The sequence below is a fragment of the Strongylocentrotus purpuratus genome, unplaced genomic scaffold (genome assembly GCF_000002235.5).
Source record: "Strongylocentrotus purpuratus isolate Spur 01 unplaced genomic scaffold, Spur_5.0 spur5_scaffold_16, whole genome shotgun sequence".
In the NCBI taxonomy this organism is placed as follows: domain Eukaryota; kingdom Metazoa; phylum Echinodermata; class Echinoidea; order Camarodonta; family Strongylocentrotidae; genus Strongylocentrotus; species Strongylocentrotus purpuratus.
Window position 1 is genome coordinate 34907848 of NW_022145601.1, and position 25890 is coordinate 34933737.

General features: G+C 37.9%; 1 protein-coding gene across 1 annotated transcript; it reads left to right on the top strand.

The window, feature by feature from the left end:
• Positions 1-25890, top strand: LOC589993 (tRNA pseudouridine(38/39) synthase). Its single transcript, XM_030987353.1, has 14 exons — positions 1-118; positions 7457-7632; positions 8752-8845; positions 9639-9831; positions 12186-12291; positions 12638-12698; positions 13398-13457; positions 14256-14329; positions 21429-21546; positions 22724-22847; positions 23742-23799; positions 24359-24435; positions 24897-25010; positions 25358-25890. The coding sequence occupies exons 1-14, from the start codon at positions 95-97 to the stop codon at positions 25432-25434; spliced, it is 1356 nt and encodes a 451-aa protein (XP_030843213.1). The 5' UTR covers positions 1-94; the 3' UTR covers positions 25435-25890.

A 25890-nucleotide genomic window follows, 5' to 3' on the forward strand; every position in this document is an offset into this window, starting at 1 on the left:
CATATGAAATGTTTAGGATCGGTGATAAATTTTCTTACATATTTGGCTTACCATACTCCTCCTATGCAAGCACGAGCGAGATGTTCAGCTGAAAATGATGTCTCAAATGTTAACCAAGGTAAGAAAACCATACACAAGATGGTGGAGATGATAAAGTGAAGCATTTTATTTATAGAGATATAACTTAGGGTAAGACAGACATTGACCTAATACCAACAGCGTTGGCGTTGCCACGTCGTTTCGACTTGACTGTATGATTACTACTACTACTAGTCAGTAGATCTACTAGTACCGTACGGTACCGGTAGGCCTACTAACTCCAGGGAGCTCCGACGCCGATGCCGTCGGGGTCGGAGCTCTCTGGAGTTGGACTGCCACGCGTACGGTACCGTATCGTACCGGTACTGTCGCTTTGAGATGGGCCAGGCCACACATAGGAGCAACTAAAACCAAGACGGATAATGTTGACGACGAGACTTTCTCGGATTAAAGGTAATACAAAGTTTTGGTATGGGGTCATGAATTTGGTTCAAATGAACATATTGGAAGCATATGCGATCCTACAATATTCAATGATCGTTGTCGCGGTTGAAATCGAGTCTAAAGTTATGACATTGTAAATAATAAACTCTTTATGTTGTATAGCTCCCTCTCAAGGTCAATTCATTAATTTAGCAATAAAACAATGTTTTTTGACTAAAAATCGACCAATTGGCTAAACCCGTTTGGAAATTATATATTACAACTACATTTTCTGAGATTTTCATGGTCGCAACTACTATTGTATGGCTGTAGGCACTATTTGAAATTTATCGAAATTTACCGGGAGCACCGGTAAATTTTTATATTCAATTTATCTCGAAAGCAGAAGTGTTTGAGGGGCTAAATTTTCTAGTGCTTATAATACATCCATAGGGGCATCCAAATATATCAAAATTGTAAAGAATCACTATCCAGCCAATTTTCAAAATTTCCCAAAACTTTGTATTACCTTTAATCATTAATTTAGGATCTAAATGAGCAAGCTATCGTAAGTCAAATAGATCTAAGGCTAAGCTGTTATTTTTAATTTTTATTATAATCGGAGGTCTAGTGGAGCCAGACGTAGTCTCAGCAGTAGGGCTAGTAGGGGCGCTGGTCCGAGAATAAGGATCGTCTTCATAAACGAGGATCGTCTTCTTTAACACTGACCGATGCGTCCTCAAAAATACGGACCGTCTGCATTTTTGCAGACGTTTCATATTTTTGATCGGCGCATTGGCAATGCAAAAAACGGATTCTGCAATGATTTTCTTGATGCAATTTACATTGACTTTGTACAGAGACCTTCACATTATGAGCAATAAATCCTTGCCTTGGGAAGACGGACAACCCATAAAAGTAGACGGACAACTAGGGTTATTTTCCCCCTGGGAATCCATTTTTGGCATCGCCAGCGGGCCGTTCTGTAACATGAAACCCCCAGAGCGCCGATGAAAAAAAACGTCCTCGAAAATGCAGACGACCCTTATTTTTGAGGACACATTTTGTCTTCGTTTATGAGGATATCCTTGTTTATGAGGACGATCCTCATTCTCGGACCAGCGCCCCTACTGCTCAGTGGAACAACCGATGATTAGAGAGACTGAAGTTTTCGGTCTACACTATCCTGGCTGTGTAGTACTTAGCTGTGCTTTTGATTCTCAACATTTGAAACACCACTGTCCTAAACTCAACTGATTTCACTCAAAATCGATATTAGTGACAATTGATGACACCTAAAAAAATAGCTGTAAAATACATTTTTTCAACTTTCTAATGTTAAAAAGAATAATTTAAAAATTCAAATTGTAAGTCTACTGTCAAACTTTGCTTACAGCCGCATCGACATGATTGTGTGCATTCGTGTGTTGTGAGTGTATTGACTATTCATGCTGCCTATTAACACGTAGTGCAGTGCTAGAGGTCAATATGTATTGGCATTGACTCTCTATGCTTTGCTAGAGTGGGCCAGGCGTGCCGGGGTGCTAATTTTTTTCCCAAACAGGTTGGCCAATGCTAATATTTCCGGTCATCTGATTGGCTGATATGTTACGTCATTAGCAATGACGTAACCGTTAGGGTGAGTGATAGGGTTATAGAAATCATGCAGAATCACTTTTCGTCAACCCATCGTTGGCTCAAGCTCAATCGGTAAGGTCAGCGTAATACAATCTCAGAGTTGTGGGTTTAAGTTAAGGCTGTGCACAACAGTGTAATGAAGTACCTGGATACACTCCCAGGCTCACAAGCGAATACTCGAAAAAAAAGGACGCCATGTTTTTTTATAATTTTTTTGAATTTTTTTGAATTTTTTTGAATTTTGTTGAATTTTTTAATTTTTTTATTTTTTTAATTTTTTTTATTTTTTCGCCACTACCATACCACTCGGCATAATTATTACCAAGACATTAAAAGAAAGAGATGCGATAAAATTGGCAACAATAGTCAAATTTGACTAATAGCCATTATAATACCAAACGAACAACAACAACAAGCAGTTTCCCAGGTCCCTCGCCGAAAACGCATGCAATTTTACTTTGAGCTGCAGTTGAAGGCGCCGATTTAATAAGAATAATAACAGTAAACAATGCTGTTTTAAAAACCAAAGATGGCAGAATAATCCATGTTCCTCCAAGTCCAAACAGAAATCTGGACATGTGGTCCCAGTTTCTGAAAGGTGAGTTTGACAGTGCTTGAGTTGGGAAACATTTTTACCGGCGGTACCATGCTAGCGGCCGTCGCTCTCCCTGGCACGGGTAAGCGTGGGCCTGGACATTTTTTTTTTTTTTTTTTTTTTTTTTGCGGCCGAATATTTGGGTACAAGAAATCGTACCCGAGTAGTCGTCAACCGTGCGGGTACTCGAGTATTCGACTACCCGTCGCAGCCTTAGTTCAAGTCTCAGTTTATTCAGTTTTTTTGCCTTTTATAAATAGTGAGGCAAAGCAATAAAAAATCAAAGTCTAATTTTTTCTGACCTCTTTCCAAGCTGCTAATGACGTAACTCCGGGAAGCTCCAACACCGGCGCCGAAGGCGTCAGAGCTTCGGGTGGTTTCCTTGGTTATTCTTGGGGGCTTGTAAAACAGCCGATTGGGTGATATTATCGTTAAATCTGCAAAGGGAGTACTTACAATTTTTACATCATAGGGTGCACGACTCCTCAGGGCTCAACTCCAATCACTTGAATGTATAATTTGAAGAAGTCTTTGATGGGAAAAAAAGGTTAATTCGGGGTACTACACCAACGATTCTTCCATGTCGCAGCGTTGATTCAAAATAGCGATGAGAAGGTACGCATGCGCGGCAGTGGCGAAGAAAATATGAATATTCAGGCTATCGAGCGCCGATCACTCGAAATCGCTGAATATGCACGAGGTTGAGAAGGGCTCTGTTTGTTCGAGTCGTGCATATTCAGCGATTTCGAGCGATCGCCGCTCGATAGCCTGAATATTCATATTTTCTTCGCCACTGCCGCGCATGCGTACCTTCTCATCGCTATTTTGAATCAACGCTGCGACATGGAAGAATCGTTGGTGTAGTATCCTGAATTAACCTTTTTTTCCCATCGAAGACTTCTTCAAATTATACATTCAAGTGATTGGAGTTGAGCCCTGAGGAGTCGTGCACCCTATGATGTAAAAATTGTAAGTACTCCCTTTGCAGATTTAACGATAATATCACCCAATCGGCTGTTTTACTAGCCCCCAAGAGAAACCAAGGAAACCACCCGAAGCTCCGACGCCTGCGGCGCCGGTGTTGGAGCTTCCCGGAGTTACTAATGACGTAGACTCTAGAACGTATCAGCCATCGAGAAGAACGGAAATATAAGAAATTGCAAACCTGTTTGGGAATAAAAATTTCGCTGCTGGGGTCGGGGGGGGGGGGGGGGGGGGGGGGTCGGAATGCGGCGCTTGTTCAGAAGCCTATCCAAAATTCGACCCGTAACTCCAGCGTGGAGATACCCTACTAAAACATACCCAAAATGAAGTAAATATTCATTAAATGTCATAAAATAAAGATCATGAGTTAAAAGTCATTATGTTTATTACCTGTTTCGTGTCAATTTTCTTGTTATTTTTGGACTATTTTTCAGGAAAACGATGATAGATCTATACACTTTTTCACTGGTTTCATGGCAAACTGCTGCACAATAAAACAAGTGGTGGTGGGTTGCAGGCGATGGTTGCAGGCGATGGTGGGTTACGGTAGATAACCATACACAGGCGCGCGCCCTCCCGCAACTCACCATCGGTATGCACTTGTATTGTGCAGCGGTTTATTACAGCTCCAGCCTACATTCTAAAAGAGGGCAATTTTTTGATGGGGGTTGAGTTAAAAAGGGGTTTAGACTAGAATTTTTTTTATTTAAAAAAAGTTTTGTTCTTGTCTGCTTTCACTCTGATTCTCTCTCTCTATTGTTGTCCATTGTAGCCTCAGCAGCTTGTAATCCTGTTGGTATTAACATAAGAATAAGAATAAGAATGGAACATATAGCAATAGAATTATAAATTTAACTTTTTGCTGAAAGCTCCCAGGAGTTGAACCTGCACCTAGATCGATGAAAGACGGTGACAATGTACCTGTAACGATGAGTTGAAGATGTTGGGGTTCGTAACATTATTATCGGTAGATAAGACTATATTTTGAATGTCACTAGGTGGCGCTGTTTAGAGCCTTATTTCAGAGTCAATATTTTTAGCCTCGGCCAGTATACAGACTTGTTTGAGGCATTCATGCGAGACGCTGCTGAGCTCTATAAACCAAAGGAATAGACTAGGCCTAGGTAAGAACCGTAATTTTATACTTGTATAGTCTAACCATGACACCGGGTCCCGCGTTACCCTAGGACACCGGGTCCCGCTTACCCTAGGACACTGGGTCCTGCTTTCCCTAGGACACCAGAGTCTGTGTTACCCTAACACTAACCCTAACCCTAACCTTACCGGGTCCCGCTTACCCTAGGACATCGGGTCCCGCCTACCCTAGGACGCCAGAGTCTGTGTTACCCTAACACTAACCTTAACCTTACCGGGTCCCGCTTACCCTAGGACACCGGGTCCCGCTTACCCTAGGACACCGGGTCCTGCTTACCTAGGTCACCAGAATCTGTGTTACCCTAACCCTAACCCTTACCTTACCAAATCCCACTTACCCTAGGACACCGGGTCCCCCTTACCCTAGGACATAAATACTGGACGAAATAGCTTTAAGATTTTTGACTTCAATATTATGTCATATATGTTATAACACATAATACATTGTGTTATTCTTCAACATCCAAAAGTAGGATAGTGAAAAAAATGGAAACATGAAGATTTATGAAACTTTGCACACAGAACTCGAGCCTTGGTCTACCCACAGCTCATTTTTATCTTTGATTTGAAAGTATTAAAGGTAATACAAAGTTTTGGGAAATTTTGAAAATTGGGTATATAGTGAATCTTTACAATTTTTGATATATTTGGATATCCCTGTGGATGTATTATAAGCACTAAAAAAATTAGCCTCTAAAACACTTCTGTTTTCGAGAAAAGTTGAATATAAAAATTTACCGGTGCTCCCGGTAAATTTGGATAAATTTCAAATAGCGCCTATGGCCGTACAATGGTAGCTGCGACCATGAAAATCTCAGAATATGTAGTTGTGATATATAATTTTCAAACGGGAATAGCTAATCGGTCGATTTTAGTCAAGAAACATTGTTTCAAAGCTAAATTAATTGCTTGACCTTGAGAGGGAGCTATACAACATAAAGAGTTTATTATTTATAATTTCATAACTTCAGACTCGTTTTCAACCACGAAAACGATCAATGAATATTGTAGAAACGTATATGCTCCCAATATTTTAATTTGAACCGAATTCATGACCCCATACCAAAACTTTGTAATACCTTTCACTTGCCATCTCCCTGTACAGAATTTCTTTTTTGTTGATCAGGTTTTCTGGAACACAAACATGTAGAATAAAGTATTTTGTTGTTGTTTTGTACCCTTTAAAGAAAATTCCAACTACAAGCCTGTCTGCACTAGTTTGGCCAGGAGGGATTAGACCTCCCTGGGTGGTCACTGGCAGGTGGGTATCTCATCAAATTAGCTCTCAATTAAAATAAGAAAAATGGGGGACCAACACGAACATGTACCGCTTAGGCATTGTTTGCTATACCGGTATAGAGGGCGCAAGTACATGTAGACAAACACTTTTAAAAATCCTGAAAAATCAGAGAAGCAGACTGGTGAAAGTTTGAATTAAATGTGACCTCCAACTACTGTACCCGCTATTCATTAATTGCTCCACTTGACATCCCATACCCCAAAACCGAATTCAAGAAAAGATCATTCTCATATAAAGCAAGTACCCTATTTAATAAAATTCCTCCCTCAATTCAATCAACCAAATCTATTCAAATATTTAAGCGCAGATGCCAACTGGCAAAGCATTTATTATAGTCGAATCTCCGTTCTTATTTCCCTCTACCGGTATAATTATTTGTCTTATGTTACATGTATATATGTTTGTACTCTATATTATGTCAAATATGTCAATGTTTAGTTTTGATGAGTGTTATATATTTTTTTTTTTTATATATTCCTTGTATTTTTGTATATCTTATACCTGTTATGTCTTTCTAGAGGGCATACTTGGAAAGCAGTTTTGTTAAACTGAATGTACCTACCCTCTATTTTAAATAAAACTTGAATAAATAAATAAATAAATAAGAGAGTTATGAATTTTTGAAAGTTTTCACACTTAAGTATTGTAATGGCACTTCAAATTGGCTAAATCAATAATGTGGCTATGACGGAGCGCAGGACTACCATTTGTTTCAATGCACAAAAAGTATTACAATTTTTATTTTCTTAATGTATGATTCAGGAGGGTCTTTTCTTTTTAGGGGGCCTACAATATATTTTTGTGTAGTGCTCCAAGTGAGCAAGCAATTAGAAAAAAAAGATGAATTAAAGCCACACTGTCCTACTTGTAGCTACATGTACTTGCTCCCTCTATATAGAAAACAATGCCTAATTGGTGACCATTGGTCCCCCATGATCCTTTTTTTCTTATGTTAATTGAGAGCTGAGTTGATGAGATAATCACCTGTCCAGTGACCTTGCAGGGTATTCTAATCCCTCCTATAAACTAGTACAGATAAGCTTCAATAATATATTTGAACACGACAAACTGGAGAGTTGTCATGACTTCGTCACAATCCACTGACCAAAATGCCAATTTGAAATTAGTATGGATTTAGTGAACTCATATTTCCAACATTCATAAGTTCTCCCTTATTGTTGGTCTGATTTATTTGAAGCTTTTGCCCTTCTCTTTCTCCTTCTCCCTTTTTTCTTTTTCCATACCAATGAAGTTATTACAAGGGTTGGATTGCCTTTTAATTATTTTCTAATCTCACTTTCCATATTGCTATTTCTTGTCAGGAGCTAATTGAAACGTTAGAGAAGGAGTTGAGTGAAGAGGAATGGATAAAAGTCAGTGGCATCCTCAAGCAGCATACTTCGTCATCCTGTTCAGCATCATCTACAGATCATGAAGCAAAGAAAGTCAAGAAGAAAGCAAAGAGCTCTAAAATTCCAAGGCCATTTGACTTTAAGAAGTAAGTAAGATGCGAAGCATGGTGCTTAGGTGGACTTCAAATTAATTATATTCCACATAATAATGTGCAACATTGTATTTATGATGGGCATAAATATACCAGACGTTTTAAGATTATTTAATTGTTTTCCAGTAGAGTTTTAATAGAGTTGTCATGGAGCTAATTAAGAATGAAAATGGATGGGTAATTTTGCAAAGCCATTGTCTTGCTCAAAGCAACCGTTCCATCCATTAGTGCCAATTGTTTTGTGCAGAAGTGCACTTTTGGCAAACATGTGACCACACAGAAAGGCAAAAAAAGCAACCGAAGTGTTAATACAATCATTTATCTAATTGGGATCTACATTTTTTCTCTATGTAACCATCTTCCATTTTTCAGATTGTCATTTTATGCGTTGAAGTGCAAGAAGTCTCTGTTAACTCATAGCCTGCCATAAGGCTGCATGCATTCTATCGTTATAGTGCTTTGTACATGCGAGCAAACCATTGCTATGCTGCCATGTGTGTGCATGCACACATTCGTAGTAGCAGGTATTGTTCATGCTTATTGTAGTGTGATGTGTGTTTTGCATGCGCTATTCATAGAACCATCGCATTAATCAGAATATCTCAATATAAACTTGGCACTGGGGGATTTGGGGCTTGGCACAATGGGGATTAGCCCTGTGGCATGATATGAGTTAAGCAGCACTTCACTGGAAGAAGAAGAAGAGGAACCATTCAGGATCAACATCAAATAAAAAGACAACAATATAGGGGAAACTGGAAAGAGGGGGGGGGGGGGGATTTAGCAGGCTACTTATGAATAAGTCTTGAGCCCTTTATTTCATTTAATGAAAGCTGCAATGAGAGATGCAATCGCGATGAAAGGCATAGGGATAGTATACATGCTGCTACAAGGATGTCTAAAACCCATCACAACTCAAGACCTTACCCTATATCTTTGATTTTTTAAATATAGCTTAGGACAAGAAAAATGATGGATTACCTAAAAGGCATACATGTACATTAGAGAAGCAGTCCCATCCACTGATTTATGTCTAATTGGTCAAACTCACATCATGGGTATCTTTATATTTGCACATTTATTTCCTTTTCCCTGCATTTGTTATATCTTTAGATACAACACGAGGCATGTAGCTCTGAAGATCACCTATCTAGGATGGGATTATCATGGTTTCGTTGTGCAAGAAGATTCTAATAACACAGTAGAGGTAAGTATAGTAACACTGTACAAGAAGATCTGTAAAGATCACCTATCTAGGATGGGATTATCGTGGTTTTGTTGTGCAAGAGGATTCTAATAACACAGTAGAGGTAAGTATAGTAACACTGTACAAGAAGATCTTTAAAGATCACCTATCTAGGATGGGATTATCGTGGTTTTGTTGTGCAAGAGGATTCTAATAACACAGTAGAGGTAAGTATAGTAACACTGTACAAACTAGATTTCCCTCCAACCTCTACATAAACTATTTGTCTCTCTTCTTCTTTGATATCTGTTTCTCTCTCAAGATTTTGTCTTCCTCTTTTTTAATGTCTTTTGCAGGGAAGGAAAAGAGCCTAATTTATTCACTATATCATATGGAAAGAGAATGGGCTCATAATTGATTCTTTACGATCTGTAGTACTTGTAGCATTTTATGATTGAGCTATCATTTCAAATGATAACCACTGTAATATTAATTTCAAAGTACTACAGTGTATGACAGAAATAATCAATACTACATGTACGTGTATGTTATACTCAACATTCCTTTCAAAATGTCCAATACTCTTGGAGTGTCTGAATCAAGGGTGATTTTTTTGTCTTTACATGTACAGTAACTCCATACCTAGTACTTTCTCCAAAATGCCTGGGCTTATTGCTTATAATATGCATTTTAGGGTATTCTTGCAAGTTGTTTTTAGAGTGTAATATAGGTATACATGCAGATATCAAGGTGAGAGAAATTCAATGAGGAGAAACGTCATTCAAAGTATATCTTTTCATTCATCTCTATTTAGCATCACCTGTTTGAAGCTCTCACTAAGACGAAGCTGATCGAGAGTCGTCAGACATCTAACTACTCTCGCTGTGGACGAACAGATAAAGGAGTCAGCGCCTTTGGCCAGGTTATTGCCATTGACCTTCGTACCAACTTACTTCAAGGTGTAGGGGTCATTCAGAGGCTAGATGGTACAGCCCACGAGAGAACAGGTACAGATTTCTAATACACATAATGTGCGATATACTTTGTCATATTCCTTTTGGTCTGAATAAGCCAGTTCGTAAATAGCTTTGGAACACATGACCCCCAAATATCCACAGATCTTTTACACTATGGAAACGTCCCACTTGTGCATTTTAGAATAATCACTGTCAAAGTGATGGAGGTGCTTCATGAATACCTTTTGTTTGCCCTCTTGAGAATAATACTTCCACCTGTGTATCAAATAAATATACTGTCGGTACATAAATGAATACTAATTACATAACTTTCATGAGCACGATACGAGTATTCGTCTCAATGGTTTTACAATTTGGGAATGACTGACCTTTATCTGCACATGCGTAAATCCTAATTACAAACTCGCTTATAGGATGTGCTTACTTTAATAGTGTGCCAAGATTTATGACAATCTGGCCGTCCCTTCATAAAAATTTGTATTGAGATTTAATCATTCATATATCCCCTTGCTCAATACCTCACTTAATATAGTGCTTGAATAGACATCAAACTTGAATCCCCATTTCTCAAAAGGATTATTTCTTCAGATGAACAATCTTCTTAAGTGCCTTGTGGACAGCGCTCAAAATACACGGGGGCGGTGGGCGATTCGCCCCCGTGAGCTACATAATCACCCCCGTCAGGTTGCTCACGGGGGCAATTGCAAAATTAAAAATCGCCCCCGTGGAATTTAAAATAAAGATTATCTTTTCTGTTATAACTTTAACACAATATTGATTTTCAATTTTCAAACCTTAAACCAATGAAATGGAACTTAGATTAGCGTGCAAGATTTCTCGTTTTATGAGTATAGGCCTATTATTACCGATTCAGCTCGCAGTGCAGTGCCGCCGTCAGCAGTGGTTATAGGCCTACTGCGCCGTTAGTAGCGGTATGTGTGCACGCTGCCGCGCCATGTCTGCTGGAGCTGGAGGCGATCGCGCAAGGGCAGAAACATGGTCATGGGGAAGTTTTTCGTTGTGAAAGCGTTAACCCGCTGAAATCTGGTGATTTCAAATGACCAGCAAGTAATGAACCTCGACCAGTAAATCAATATTAGGGACTTTTAGATTTGCACGATGAGAACGTGGACTGCAACGTGTGACCTCCTTTTAAGGCAGTGCCAGTGCTTAAAGGACATCACATGTGACTGCCAGTGCACGTCCACGCAAATCTAAAAGTCCCTTTTAAGAAGAAGAGGAAGACCAATATGTCGTGGAATGATATGATAACATGGGCAGATCTACGGGGGGGGGGGGGGGGGGGGGGGGGGGGGGGTTTGTATAGAGGTATTCCAAAATGACATTCTGATAATCAACATTTGTTCTGGTATCATTATGTATATACGCATAATACAACCGATCTTTATGATTTCTTAACGTGACATAGCTTCTTCTCCCTCTGCAAACAAAACAAAAAACAAGGTTATTTAATAAAAGGACCATGCGACAAATAATCATTGTGATTCAAATCTTCTTTGCAAAAACGACTTTTACAAATCTCAGCCATGCAATTCTGCCACTGTGCTGTAAGATCACTTTGAGATTAGGAGAAGTGTATTATGTAATGGGTATTTTAAATTGAACGGAACGTCTCAACTCAGTAAGCATGGCTGAGATTTGTAAAAGTTGTTTTTACAAAGAAGATTCGGGTGAATAGCAGTGCTTATTCAAACAAATATTTGCATCAATTTGAATCACAATCATTATTTGTCGCTTAATCCCTTTTAATGACCATGTTTTCTTTTTCGTTTGCAAGGGGAGAAGAAGATATGTCACGTTAAAGACATCATAAAGATCAGTGTTGTATGCGTTTATATTATATACACAGGCCAGTAACAGCTATGTAGCTTGTAAATTTGTAAGAGGGAAAATGCTGATTGAAATGATAATGATGAAATAGCAAATAATTGAGGAGTATCATAGGTACCAATGCAATGGATATTTGTATACAAAAGAGCCCCTGTCAGTACTAAAAGAGCCCCCGTGAGAAGGCTCACGGGGGCTCTTTTTTGGGGGGAAGAGCCCCGTAGACAAAAAATTAATTTGAGCCCTGCTTGTGGACAACCAATTCTGATGAGTTTCATACCATTGTGAAGCTGAGAATCAGATATGAACATGACCAAAAATCATCTGTGATGGTTTTTGGTGGTTGTGAGGTGCTGGGTCATAAAGTTTCTTATAATGAATGACGATCACTTGTAAAGGGAGTTGAAATAGACCTTAAATAGGCCTCATTAAAATGGACAGGCTACCATGTGAAAGGAAATCTTGCCTTCCTGCGATGATGGATGTAACTTATCAAGTAATAAGAATGGTATCATTTTCATTTATATTCCGAACAGGAAACACAACCGAGGAGATCAACTACCCTTTGATGTTGAACCGTGTTTTACCAAGTGAAATCAGAGTCATAGCATGGACACCAGCTGAACCCAGCTTCCATGCAAGGTAATAGATGTAGAGTGCACGGAGTAATAATAACATCCCATATCTACTGTGAACATTATATGTTCATTTACATCCAATTAAACTTACTACTGAGTAATTGAGTTAGCAAAGCAGAGGAAAGCATTAGAAAATTAGAAAATGACGAGAGGTTTTGAATTACTTTTCTATTCTGATTGTATTTGATGGTCTACTTTAGGATAAAAAGAGAGAAAGAAAGAAAGAGGGGGGGGGGGGGGGGGAGTGCTCAAATTTTATAATTTGTAATTTCATTTTATGGATGCCCCATGAATGCTTCTAGTCATGAACTTACAAACAATTTTTTTCATTGTTTTTTTTCTATGTTGAGGTTTGATACACTACACAGAACATACAAGTACTTCTTCCCTGCTGGTGATCTAGATACAAAGGTAAGCATTTATCTTCTTTAACCAGGGTTCAGTAAAGAAAGAGAAATATTATGTGTTGTATCAATTTTTTTAACTACAGTTTGGGCAAAAGCTTGTAAACCACTTGTAGTTTCCATCAGAAGAAAATAACAACAGCAACAAAACAAGAAGGAAATTGAAAGAAAGAACACTGACATCTTGAATGACTTTGGCAGTGCATAGTTAACATAAGCAAAATCATTTTGTTTGCTGCAGTTTTCAGTTTTATTTAAGGTAATAATAATAATGATTATATTTACTTATATAGCGCCTAACACTTACTTTTATCTGAAGTTTCTAAGCGCTCGACAATAATGCAGCATAATTACCCTGGCTTTAGCAGCTAGTGCAGCTGTCCCGCGCGCTGCGTTTCAAGGAATAAATTCCTACCAGGTCCCCATTTACTTCACCTGGGTGGAGTGTGGCAAATGTAGAGCAATGTCTTGCCAAAGGACATTAGTGCCGCGGCGGGACTCGAACCGCGGACCTTGTGATCGACAGAAAAAACATAGGGTTAACCCATATTTCACAAAGGCCTTGTGCTCAATCAACTTTTAGAGAATCTTTTCCTGCGATGTGTTTGTTTCATTTGTGAATTTGTCCTTCCCTACCAGGTGTTTTGGCATTGTTTAACATGTGTGAATGATTCCCTCATTCTCTCTCTTGTACATGAATGAAAAGCTGATGAATGAGGCCTCTCAAAAGCTTGTTGGAACCTTTGATTTCAGGAACTTCTGCAAGGTATGTACATTGTATGTTTGGATTTTCTTTCAGTTTAGTGGGCATTGCAAGGATTTGCATTGTTCAAATTTCAAAACTTGTAAAAGGGAGAAGAAAAAAACGAGGTAAATTCATAAATTAAAAATGTCCTAAAAGTATGTTGGCCAATTATTCATTACTAGCAAAATACCAATCATTTTTCTTTTCAATTATTTTGGAACTGGCAGTGTTTTATTCACCCATTTTTTTCTGTGTAAAATGAGGGCTTCAATTTTCACTCAGAGAGAATAAAACAACACAGTCCTTTGATACATTGTGCACATACTTTCATGAACTAATCTTGCTGCTACATATAAACTTTGAGATTAGATTTTTAGGGCTTGCAAATCCCTGATAGCGCCTGTAAGTGTTAGCCCTTTTAGTGCCACGCGTAACAACTCACATTTTCCTCCGGAGTATAAAGGATCAACTTTATTGTAAAGAAACAAAGTGTGTTACATCAATTGTGATAGCATGGTTATTTGATATTTATATTGGATATTTGCCATTGTGTTAAACATTCTTTTAATTTCTTGGAGCATTATTATCTTTTACCATTTCAGATGCTGTGTGTGAGAGAAAAAATTATTTTAAAATTGTTTTTATAAGGTAATGATCCTGAGTGATAGCAGAAAGTATGTACAGGCCATAAGGGATCAAGAAATATGCAGACCTTCGCCTTGTGACTTCCCTAGGTCACCTTAGAAGTACATTGTACAACTTTTGTCATCTCTGTTATGATTTAATTTCTTTTATATTTTCATAACTTTTAATTTCCAGATGGATGTAGGCAATGGAGTAGTGAAGTTTGTAAGAACTATCCGGTCTGCTGAAATTAGAAAGCTAGATGACAGGTAATATGTTCTCCTTATCTTAGCCACACCATGGATGGTGGGTTAATGCAGAGATGTATTTAATAAGCCCACTACACACTATACGATCTTCCTACAATTCGTTTTTTAAAATAAATAATAAATGTGAGAATGGAAATCTTCCTGACTTAGGTTATAACAGATTATAAGAATACCAACAACAAAATTTTTCTTGCATTTAATGGGCAATAAAACCTAAGTGGTACGGAATCAGATGAATAAGAGAAACAGAATGACAAAAGTAGGACAAAAATAAAAGAAGAACTTTTTACGCATGGGAGGGTAATACCCGTTGGCTCAGTGTTATGTAGTGATTGCCAACTTCCCTACTTCAAAAACGAACGAGTCGAGTCGTGCATGCCCAATTTATCCCAATTTTTGATTGTTTGTTTTTTATTTAGTTTTAAAATATCAAATTGAATGATATGTGATTAATTGAATACATTTAAAAATGCACTTTATCATAGTTCTGTAAAATATATTTATTTACAATTTAATCTTGCAAGTTTTATTTGATGGGAATTACGTATTATGGTTAATGTCCAGGCGTTGTTAGATCATATTTAGCGAGCACGCAATGTGCACGTACAAAATATTTCAATTTGTATGCACTGTACGTACACTGCAAATGTTCATGCAGACTTTCTATGACTGCATTATGTACGATTATTATGGTATTACGCGCGGTACTCCGAAACCGCTCCGATGTACACACTGAGTTTCCTTCGGGAGATTATTGTGGTGTCCATGTGCTGCCCTCTGTATACCAAAGCTTGAGCAACTTTAAGGCTAACTTCAAACCTAACCTTAAAACTACCGGTAATTCAAATCCCAAGTGTAATCCTAACGCTATGGTTTCCATGATATAAAGCCAGGAGCAGTTGCCACTATTATAGCAAATCATCTCATTTGAGCAGAAGGGCATTAACTTGTGTTAAAGAAAATGGCTTTAAATCCTTCTGGTTCTCGATGTCAGAGCACTGACCTGGCATAGCACTAACATCATTTAGGAAGACCTTAGTGTGCATTTGCAACTCTACATCTACATGTATGTGTTCTAAATAGGTACCTGCAAGGAGTATTTCATTGAATACTCTGAGAACAGAAGTTGGTAGTCTGGCTAAAATGTAATTTTTAAGCTCTTTGATCACTTTTTGTGGTGAATACATGTATAATGGCTGTATAAGAAACCAATATTATCATTATTACTATAACTAATACGAGAAAACATCATCAGTGCCCAGAATACAGCACTCATGGCCAATTAACCCTCACTGGCTCTTGGTACTGTTATTTGCATGCATTTAGTTTCACTAAGATATGTGAGTTGGTCGAGTGTTCATCTATCACTAAGTAAGATGTATGATCACAGTATTGTTTATCTATTAAGTGCAGGTGGCTTTCAGATGTGTGAGTTCTCTATAAGTGGTCTAGCCTTCCTCTATCACTAAGTCAGATGGATGATCACAGTATTGTTTATCTATGAACAGTTCAGGTGGCTTTCAGATGTGTGAGTTCACTATAAGTGGTCTAGCCTTCCTCTATCACTAAGTCAGATGGATGATCACAGTATTGTTTATCTATGAACAGTTCAGGTGGCTTTCAGATGTGTGAGTTCTCTATAAGTGGTCTAGCCTTCCTCTATCACTAAGTAAGATGTATGATCACAGTATTGTTTATCTATTAAGTGCAGGTGGCTTTCAGAAGTGTGAGTTCTCTATAAGTGGTCTAGCCTTCCTCTATCACTAAGTCAGATGGATGATCACAGTATTGTTTATCTATGAACAGTTCAGGTGGCTTTCAGATGTGTGAGTTCACTATAAGTGGTCTAGCCTTCCTCTATCACTAAGTCAGATGGATGATCACAGTATTGTTTATCTATGAACAGTTCAGGTGGCTTTCAGATGTGTGAGTTCTCTATAAGTGGTCTAGCCTTCCTCTATCACTAAGTCAGATGTATGATCACAGTATTGTTTATCTATGAACAGTTCAGGTGGCTTTCAGATGTGTGAGTTCACTATAAGTGGTCTAGCCTTCCTCTATCACTAAGTCAGATGGATGATCACAGTATTGTTTATCTATGAACAGTTCAGGTGGCTTTCAGATGTGTGAGTTCACTATAAGTGGTCTAGCCTTCCTCTATCACTAAGTCAGATGGATGATCACAGTATTGTTTATCTATGAACAGTTCAGGTGGCTTTCAGTTGTGTGAGTTCACTATGAGTGGTCTAGCCTTCCTCTATCACTAAGTCAGATGTATGATCACAGTATTGTTTATCTATGAACAGTTCAGGTGGCTTTCAGATGTGTGAGTTCACTTTAAGTGGTCTAGCCTTCCTCTATCACTAAGTCAGATGGATGATCACAGTATTGTTTATCTATGAACAGTTCAGGTGGCTTTCAGATGTGTGAGTTCACTATAAGTGGTTTAGCATTCCTCTTTCACTAAGTTAGATGTATGATCACAGTATTGTTTATCTATTATAGTTCAGGTGGCTTTCAGATGTGTGAGTTCACTATAAGTGGTCTAGCCTTCCTCTATCACTAAGTCAGATGGATGATCACAGTATTGTTTATCTATGAACAGTTCAGGTGGCTTTCAGATGTGTGAGTTCACTATAAGTGGTCTAGCCTTCCTCTATCACTAAGTCAGATGTATGATCACAGTATTGTTTATCTATGAACAGTTCAGGTGGCTTTCAGATGTGTGAGTTCACTATAAGTGGTCTAGCCTTCCTCTATCACTAAGTCAGATGGATGATCACAGTATTGTTTATCTATGAACAGTTCAGGTGGCTTTCAGATGTGTGAGTTCACTATAAGTGGTCTAGCCTTCCTCTATCACTAAGTCAGATGTATGATCACAGTATTGTTTATCTATGAACAGTTCAGGTGGCTTTCAGATGTGTGAGTTCACTATAAGTGGTCTAGCCTTCCTCTATCACTAAGTCAGATGTATGATCACAGTATTGTTTATCTATGAACAGTTCAGGTGGCTTTCAGATGTGTGAGTTCACTATAAGTGGTCTAGCCTTCCTCTATCACTAAGTCAGATGTATGATCACAGTATTGTTTATCTATTATAGTTCAGGTGGCTTTCAGATGTGTGAGTTCACTATAAGTGGGTCTAGCCTTCCTCTATCACTAAGTCAGATGGATGATCACAGTATTGTTTATCTATGAACAGTTCAGGTGGCTTTCAGATGTGTGAGTTCACTATAAGTGGTCTAGCCTTCCTCTATCACTAAGTCAGATGTATGATCACAGTATTGTTTATCTATTATAGTTCAGGTGGCTTTCAGATGTGTGAGTTCACTATAAGTGGGTCTAGCCTTCCTCTATCACTAGGTCAGATGGATGATCACAGTATTGTTTATCTATTATAGTTCAGGTGGCTTTCAGATGTGTGAGTTCACTATAAGTGGTTTAGCCTTCCTCTATCACTAAGTCAGATGGATGATCACAGTATTGTTTATCTATTATAGTTCAGGTGGCTTTCAGATGTGTGAGTTCACTATAAGTGGGTCTAGCCTTCCTCTATCACTAAGTCAGATGTATGATCACAGTATTGTTTATCTATTATAGTTCAGGTGGCTTTCAGATGTGTGAGTTCACTATAAGTGGGTCTAGCCTTCCTCTATCACTAGGTCAGATGGATGATCACAGTATTGTTTATCTATTATAGTTCAGGTGGCTTTCAGATGTGTGAGTTCACTATAAGTGGTCTAGCATTCCTCTTTCACTAAGTCAGATGTATGATCACAGTATTGTTTATCTATTATAGTTCAGGTGGCTTTCAGATGTGTGAGTTCACTATAGGTGGTCTAGCCTTCCTCTATCACTAAGTCAGATGTATGATCACAGTATTGTTTATCTATTATAGTTCAGGTGGCTTTCAGATGTGTGAGTTCTCTATAAGTGGTCTAGCCTTCCTCTATCACTAAGTCAGATGGATGATCACAGTATTGTTTATCTATTATAGTTCAGGTGGCTTTCAGATGTGTGAGTTCACTATAGGTGGTCTAGCCTTCCTCTATCACTAAGTAAGATGTATGATCACAGTATTGTTTATCTATTATAGTTCAGGTGGCTTTCAGATGTGTGAGTTCACTATAAGTGGTTTAGCATTCCTCTTTCACTAAGTCAGATATATGATCACATTATTGTTTATCTATTATAGTTCAGGTGGCTTTCAGATGTGTGAGTTCACTATAAGTGGTCTAGCCTTCCTCTATCACTAAGTCAGATGTATGATCACAGTATTGTTTATCTATGAACAGTTCAGGTGGCTTTCAGATGTGTGAGTTCACTATAAGTGGTCTAGCCTTCCTCTATCACTAAGTCAGATGTATGATCACAGTATTGTTTATCTATTATAGTTCAGGTGGCTTTCAGATGTGTGAGTTCACTATAAGTGGTTTAGCATTCCTCTTTCACTAAGTCAGATGTATGATCACAGTATTGTTTATCTATTATAGTTCAGGTGGCTTTCAGATGTGTGAGTTCACTATAAGTGGTCTAGCCTTCCTCTATCACTAAGTCAGATGTATGATCACAGTATTGTTTATCTATTATAGTTCAGGTGGCTTTCAGATGTGTGAGTTCACTATAAGTGGTCTAGCCTTCCTCTATCACTAAGTCAGATGTATGATCACAGTATTGTTTATCTATTATAGTTCAGGTGGCTTTCAGATGTGTGAGTTCACTATAAGTGGTTTAGCATTCCTCTTTCACTAAGTCAGATGTATGATCACAGTATTGTTTATCTATTATAGTTCAGGTGGCTTTCAGATGTGTGAGTTCACTATAAGTGGTCTAGCCTTCCTCTATCACTAAGTCAGATGTATGATCACAGTATTGTTTATCTATTATAGTTCAGGTGGCTTTCAGATGTGTGAGTTCACTATAAGTGGTCTAGCCTTCCTCTATCACTAAGTCAGATGTACAGTGTATGATCACAGTATTGTTTATCTATTATAGTTCAGGTGGCTTTCAGATGTGTGAGTTCACTATAGGTGGTCTAGCCTTCCTCTATCACTAAGTCAGATGTATGATCACAGTATTGTTTATCTATTATAGTTCAGGTGGCTTTCAGATGTGTGAGTTCACTATAAGTGGTCTAGCCTTCCTCTATCACTAAGTCAGATGTACAGTGTATGATCACAGTATTGTTTATCTATTATAGTTCAGGTGGCTTTCAGATGTGTGAGTTCACTATAAGTGGTCTAGCCTTCCTCTATCACTAAGTCAGATGTACAGTGTATGATCACAGTATTGTTTATCTATTATAGTTCAGGTGGCTTTCAGATGTGTGAGTTCACTATAGGTGGTCTAGCCTTCCTCTATCACTAAGTCAGATGTATGATCACAGTATTGTTTATCTATTATAGTTCAGGTGGCTTTCAGATGTGTGAGTTCTCTATAAGTGGTCTAGCCTTCCTCTATCACTAAGTCAGATGGATGATCACAGTATTGTTTATCTATTATAGTTCAGGTGGCTTTCAGATGTGTGAGTTCACTATAGGTGGTCTAGCCTTCCTCTATCACTAAGTAAGATGTATGATCACAGTATTGTTTATCTATTATAGTTCAGGTGGCTTTCAGATGTGTGAGTTCACTATAAGTGGTTTAGCATTCCTCTTTCACTAAGTCAGATATATGATCACAGTATTGTTTATCTATTATAGTTCAGGTGGCTTTCAGATGTGTGAGTTCACTATAAGTGGTCTAGCCTTCCTCTATCACTAAGTCAGATGTATGATCACAGTATTGTTTATCTATGAACAGTTCAGGTGGCTTTCAGATGTGTGAGTTCACTATAAGTGGTCTAGCCTTCCTCTATCACTAAGTCAGATGTATGATCACAGTATTGTTTATCTATTATAGTTCAGGTGGCTTTCAGATGTGTGAGTTCACTATAAGTGGTTTAGCATTCCTCTTTCACTAAGTCAGATGTATGATCACAGTATTGTTTATCTATTATAGTTCAGGTGGCTTTCAGATGTGTGAGTTCACTATAAGTGGTCTAGCCTTCCTCTATCACTAAGTCAGATGTATGATCACAGTATTGTTTATCTATTATAGTTCAGGTGGCTTTCAGATGTGTGAGTTCACTATAAGTGGTCTAGCCTTCCTCTATCACTAAGTCAGATGTATGATCACAGTATTGTTTATCTATTATAGTTCAGGTGGCTTTCAGATGTGTGAGTTCACTATAAGTGGTTTAGCATTCCTCTTTCACTAAGTCAGATGTATGATCACAGTATTGTTTATCTATTATAGTTCAGGTGGCTTTCAGATGTGTGAGTTCACTATAAGTGGTCTAGCCTTCCTCTATCACTAAGTCAGATGTATGATCACAGTATTGTTTATCTATTATAGTTCAGGTGGCTTTCAGATGTGTGAGTTCACTATAAGTGGTCTAGCCTTCCTCTATCACTAAGTCAGATGTACAGTGTATGATCACAGTATTGTTTATCTATTATAGTTCAGGTGGCTTTCAGATGTGTGAGTTCACTATAGGTGGTCTAGCCTTCCTCTATCACTAAGTCAGATGTATGATCACAGTATTGTTTATCTATTATAGTTCAGGTGGCTTTCAGATGTGTGAGTTCTCTATAAGTGGTCTAGCCTTCCTCTATCACTAAGTCAGATGGATGATCACAGTATTGTTTATCTATTATAGTTCAGGTGGCTTTCAGATGTGTGAGTTCACTATAGGTGGTCTAGCCTTCCTCTATCACTAAGTAAGATGTATGATCACAGTATTGTTTATCTATTATAGTTCAGGTGGCTTTCAGATGTGTGAGTTCACTATAAGTGGTTTAGCATTCCTCTTTCACTAAGTCAGATATATGATCACAGTATTGTTTATCTATTATAGTTCAGGTGGCTTTCAGATGTGTGAGTTCACTATAAGTGGTCTAGCCTTCCTCTATCACTAAGTCAGATGTATGATCACAGTATTGTTTATCTATTACAGTTCAGGTGGCTTTCAGATGTGTGAGTTCACTATAAGTGGTTTAGCATTCCTCTATCACTAAGTCAGATGTATGATCACAGTATTGTTTATCTATTATAGTTCAGGTGGCTTTCAGATGTGTGAGTTCACTATAAGTGGTCTAGCCTTCCTCTATCACCAAGTCAGATGTATCACAGCTATCCTCTTCTTGATTGGACAACACAAGGAGAAGCCTGAGGTGAGAAGAAACATGACATGCCGGGGTGAAGGTCAATGACCTTCTTTTGGATACTACCCCAGCTCCCTCTCTCTCTCTCTCTCTCTCTCTCCCCCTGTCATACTGTCTGTTACCCCCATCATCATTGCTATCTTGGATTGTAATAATTACATGTATTGAGTTAAATGAGTTGATCATCATATATATTTTGCAAGGCCCAGTTGTTTAATGGCTGAATATGAAGTCTTGGGAGTAGTTACTGGTGCACTGTGATAGGGGCTATCATGATTTATAGAATGCATTTCTCTCCACAAAAAGTCTTCTTCAATCCCTGAGTGGCATTAGAATAACATGAAAGCAAGACATGTTATGATTTCAAGGCATAATTTCCGCTATGACATATATATTAGAAATACCTGTATGTTGTGTTCAGGCCTCATTTTATGCAGTATGGGACAGTTTGGTGACCAAGTCTCTTCCGGTCTATTTGTTTGTGTCTTGGGGTGTAATCATAGCGATTAATCACAATTTTCAAGCGATTTCAAGAGTGGATCATTACAAAAAACATATGAAAATATTGTTCACCATACTCTAGAAACAAAATATTTTGGTGTGTGATGGGCAAGAGCAAGTAGAAGAATAGAAATAATAATGTCAACTTTCTTTGGTTGCGTTTGTTGGAAAGTGTGAAAACTCGTCTAAAATACTAACGAATGGGACTACGATAAAGGGTTCAGTGGCTCGTTGGACGACCAATAAACAAACTACGTTTTGGTGGGGTATTCTCAAGTTTTGAGAATGGCCTTGTATTGTTTCAATCTGGTCATCGAAATGATTTAGGGTATCTTTCTCTTCTTTTTTTTTGCCGTCGTCACATACATTAAAGAACCTAGAAATAGCTTGCGTACATTGCACATACATAATTCATGTACCGCAAATGCGCTGATGTACACCAGAAGTATGTAAGTCCGTGAAGTGGTTCAAAATTACTTCCAAGTGTCTGCATCCAGGGAATTTTAGGCGTATTGGCAATAGCAAGAATTGTCAAAATATTATTGTCCCATCTCTATTGGCATTTTTGAGAAGCTATATATTGTACCTGTCTCTGCCTCTATTAGTATTACCTACTGCTTTCTTCTGTCTCATGATTGTAAAAGTAAAGGATATTGTTGACTGAATGGCATTGTTATTCTTGCAGATAATTGATCAGCTGCTAGATGTGGAGAATGAGCCATGTAAACCCCAGTATGCAATGGCAGCAGACTTTCCTCTGGTTCTCTATGATTGTGCCTATGAAGGAATATCATGGAGATATGATCAATGTAAGCTAATTGCTGCTAGTGATGATACCAATTTCCTTTTTAATATATGAATGAAATACCACTAATACATCTCAAACCTAATGGAAAGGAGAAGACTGTCCAGTTCCGAAGAATTTTCCGTAAAAGTTTGTAGTCTTTTTGTTAAGCACTAATTACCTGAAGAACAAGATGTTATGCAAGGTGACAAAAGGAGGATTAGCAATATTTAGACATTCCTGTGCAGACTGCAGAGATAATGGGATTGTCTTAGAACCTTACACACCAACTAAGCACATCCTCTACTTTATTTTTCAGGGATCAGCGCAACGATCAATTCATTAGAGTTATGAGAGATCTACATGTAAATAAGACCAGTAGTGAGGGTAATAGAGAAATTGAAACTACTACAATTGCAGACTCAAATTCAGACAAACATAGGTGTTTGTATACATTTAATTCATCTGATTCTGGCTCCTTTAGTTTTTTGCCCAAAGGATTGGATAGTCTGTACTTGACTTTAGATCCCAACCAAGCTACATGTGTGTGTATTAAAGCAAGAAGATTGAATGGTCACTGTCTTAACTGTAGGCGTACCTATGCATTAAAATCAATCAGAAAGGCAATGTTGATCAATTATTTAAAAGTAATGTGGCCAAGTTGTGTAAGAGTATAAAATAATAATAACTATTTCTTATATGGCGCTTTTCAGGAGGGCCCTATCAAAGTGCTTTACAGATATATATATATTATTACCCTGGTCATCGGATTCAGGCTTACCAGTACACAATGTATGCACATTCTCCACTCCCTGGGGAGCATTCCAGCCAGGCGTCATTTTTACAAGTGCACACTTGCTAATCTAAGCACATTGTTTATGTTCCACTTATTCTATGTTTTTGATCTGTTTCATTCCAGCAATTCATGAGAAGAACATCAATCAATTCCAAGAAATGTGGACTGGTCACATGGTTAGGTAGATACCCTGTTCATTCAATTTCAAACATATCCATAAAGAAGTTACATACATGTACATGCAGAGAACCAGTATACATGTGTTAGGTAGATACCCTGTTCAAACAATTTCAAACATATCCATAAAGTTACATGTACGTACATGCAGAGAAACAGTATGTTTGTGCATGTGTTAATGGACATGTGCTCTGATTTAGGGGTCTGTTATCACTGCATACAGAATTTGGTATGTACACATGGATTGATACAAATCAGGTATGCACTGCAACATGTTCAGGGGTTGCTAAGAAAACATTCAGCTTTAGTTTGGAGGGAAATGTATTTTGATGAATTTTTTGTTTGAGGACATTCATAGAAATCGTAAACGTGGATTGATCTCTCAACTCAAAACAAAGTCAGCATTGATTTGGTAAATTGTATATGGTAGGTTAGGCTGTATTCTTAGTAATGTGACCATTGAAGTTGAACAAATGAAACTGCAAATACAATTTTTGTGAGATACATAATGAGAGAAACTTTTGAAATGATATATTAAAGATGAGAATGTTTATATTCCACAGGGCATCCATGATGCGTGCCATGTTAGAAGGATTGACAACCGTTCCTGTTACCACTCAATCAAATAAATATTATACAGGTTTGTTTCCCTTTAACTGTCAATAATTTAGTCATGGGTTTGGGGTTGGTGCCACTAAAAAGCCCCCATTTCGTCACACCTTACAATTTGCTTTTTCATAGTTAGATAATATCAAACTAAATCAAAGATTGAAATAAAATCCTAATTTGATAGGTTTATTATTTAACACAAAAAAAGAGTCTGGGGATCTGGGGAAAAGCTATTGATTCTGTATGCCAACCTTTTTCCCCTTCATCATCAATCGTCAATATGATTGAACTAGCTGGATCTAAGGAAGTAACCCAGCCTGTTAACCCCATTCTGAATGGATACGTAGGGGTATTGTACTTGTCTCTAGTTTGTGATTATTTTGTCATATGAAAATTAAGAGCTAAATCCTCAGTGCAGTGCCAGTGCTCTGAACTTGTGTTTGATAATAAATGTACCTTGATTTGCATAGATTGATATCAAACTTCTTACAGATGAGACTATTCGTTGGTGTGATGCCAGACCACCTATACAGAGGCAGGCTACCAGTCTCGTTGTAGGCTTACCATCTAAACATCACAGACCACTATTAGACAGGAAAAGGGGAGGTGAGTACAGTACAGTGTAATGAAAGCACATTATAAGATGGATATTCTTTGATTAATATTTACTGATCTGGGGCAAAGAATTTGGTAAAATAATTAAGTAAAATCAGCCATCATTTGAGTATTACCATCAAACTACATAACAACATAATGAGTAGTCTAACACTCTGGCTGAAAATATATACTTGTACAATGTATGTTCTTATCATTGGCTCGCAAAGAAATGTGTACAATAATCTTTACAGTGAAAATGTACATGATTGTTGCAGACTGTTCAGAACAACTACTAGCTTTTTATTTATTCTTCTGGTAATTTAATTTGCATTGTGTTGGGTTTGCCTTTTTTTCAGAGAGTCTGGAGAACCGGATAGAGCATTTTGCCAAACGAAGAAAAGTTGAAGATGCCCCCTCAGAAGAATCGTCATGATAGTAGCCCCTACCCAGGACCATTCCTTGGGGAAACATTATCAGCTCGAACCCAGTTATGATCACATCAAAATCGTGGGAGATAATTGGGATTCCATTAATTAGAATTCCACCCTGATATTAAGTTGCTTTAAATAGAAGCAAACTGATGACAGGAACAGGCCAGTAAAAGTTTGAGTAAAATCTGTCATCAGCGAAATAACAAATTGGCAAGTGTGATGTATCTTGTGAGGTCCTTTCCAAATGGCTTTGTACAGAAATTTCATAAACTTTCCTTTTCTTACTTATTGACGATAGAATATATTTGTTTCATACAGGGATTGTGTAGAAACATACTCGTCAGAATTATATTTAGAGTGCATGTATGATTGAACATTTTCTTAACTGTGGAGCGCCAGGAGTGTCAAGTCTGACAGACAGGAGCGCTGTACAAGAACCCACTATTATGATTATTAAA

What these genes read in the sequence shown, in the direction of transcription:
- LOC589993 (XM_030987353.1), top strand. Translation starts at nt 95, where the DNA reads ATGATGTCTCAAATGTTAACCAAG. An exon ending in ATTCTAATAACACAGTAGAG is followed by an intron (nt 8,846 to 9,638) that starts GTAAGTATAGTA and finishes ATCTCTATTTAG; the next exon opens with CATCACCTGTTTGAAGCTCT. An exon ending in AACACAAGGAGAAGCCTGAG is followed by an intron (nt 21,547 to 22,723) that starts GTGAGAAGAAAC and finishes TTATTCTTGCAG; the next exon opens with ATAATTGATCAGCTGCTAGA.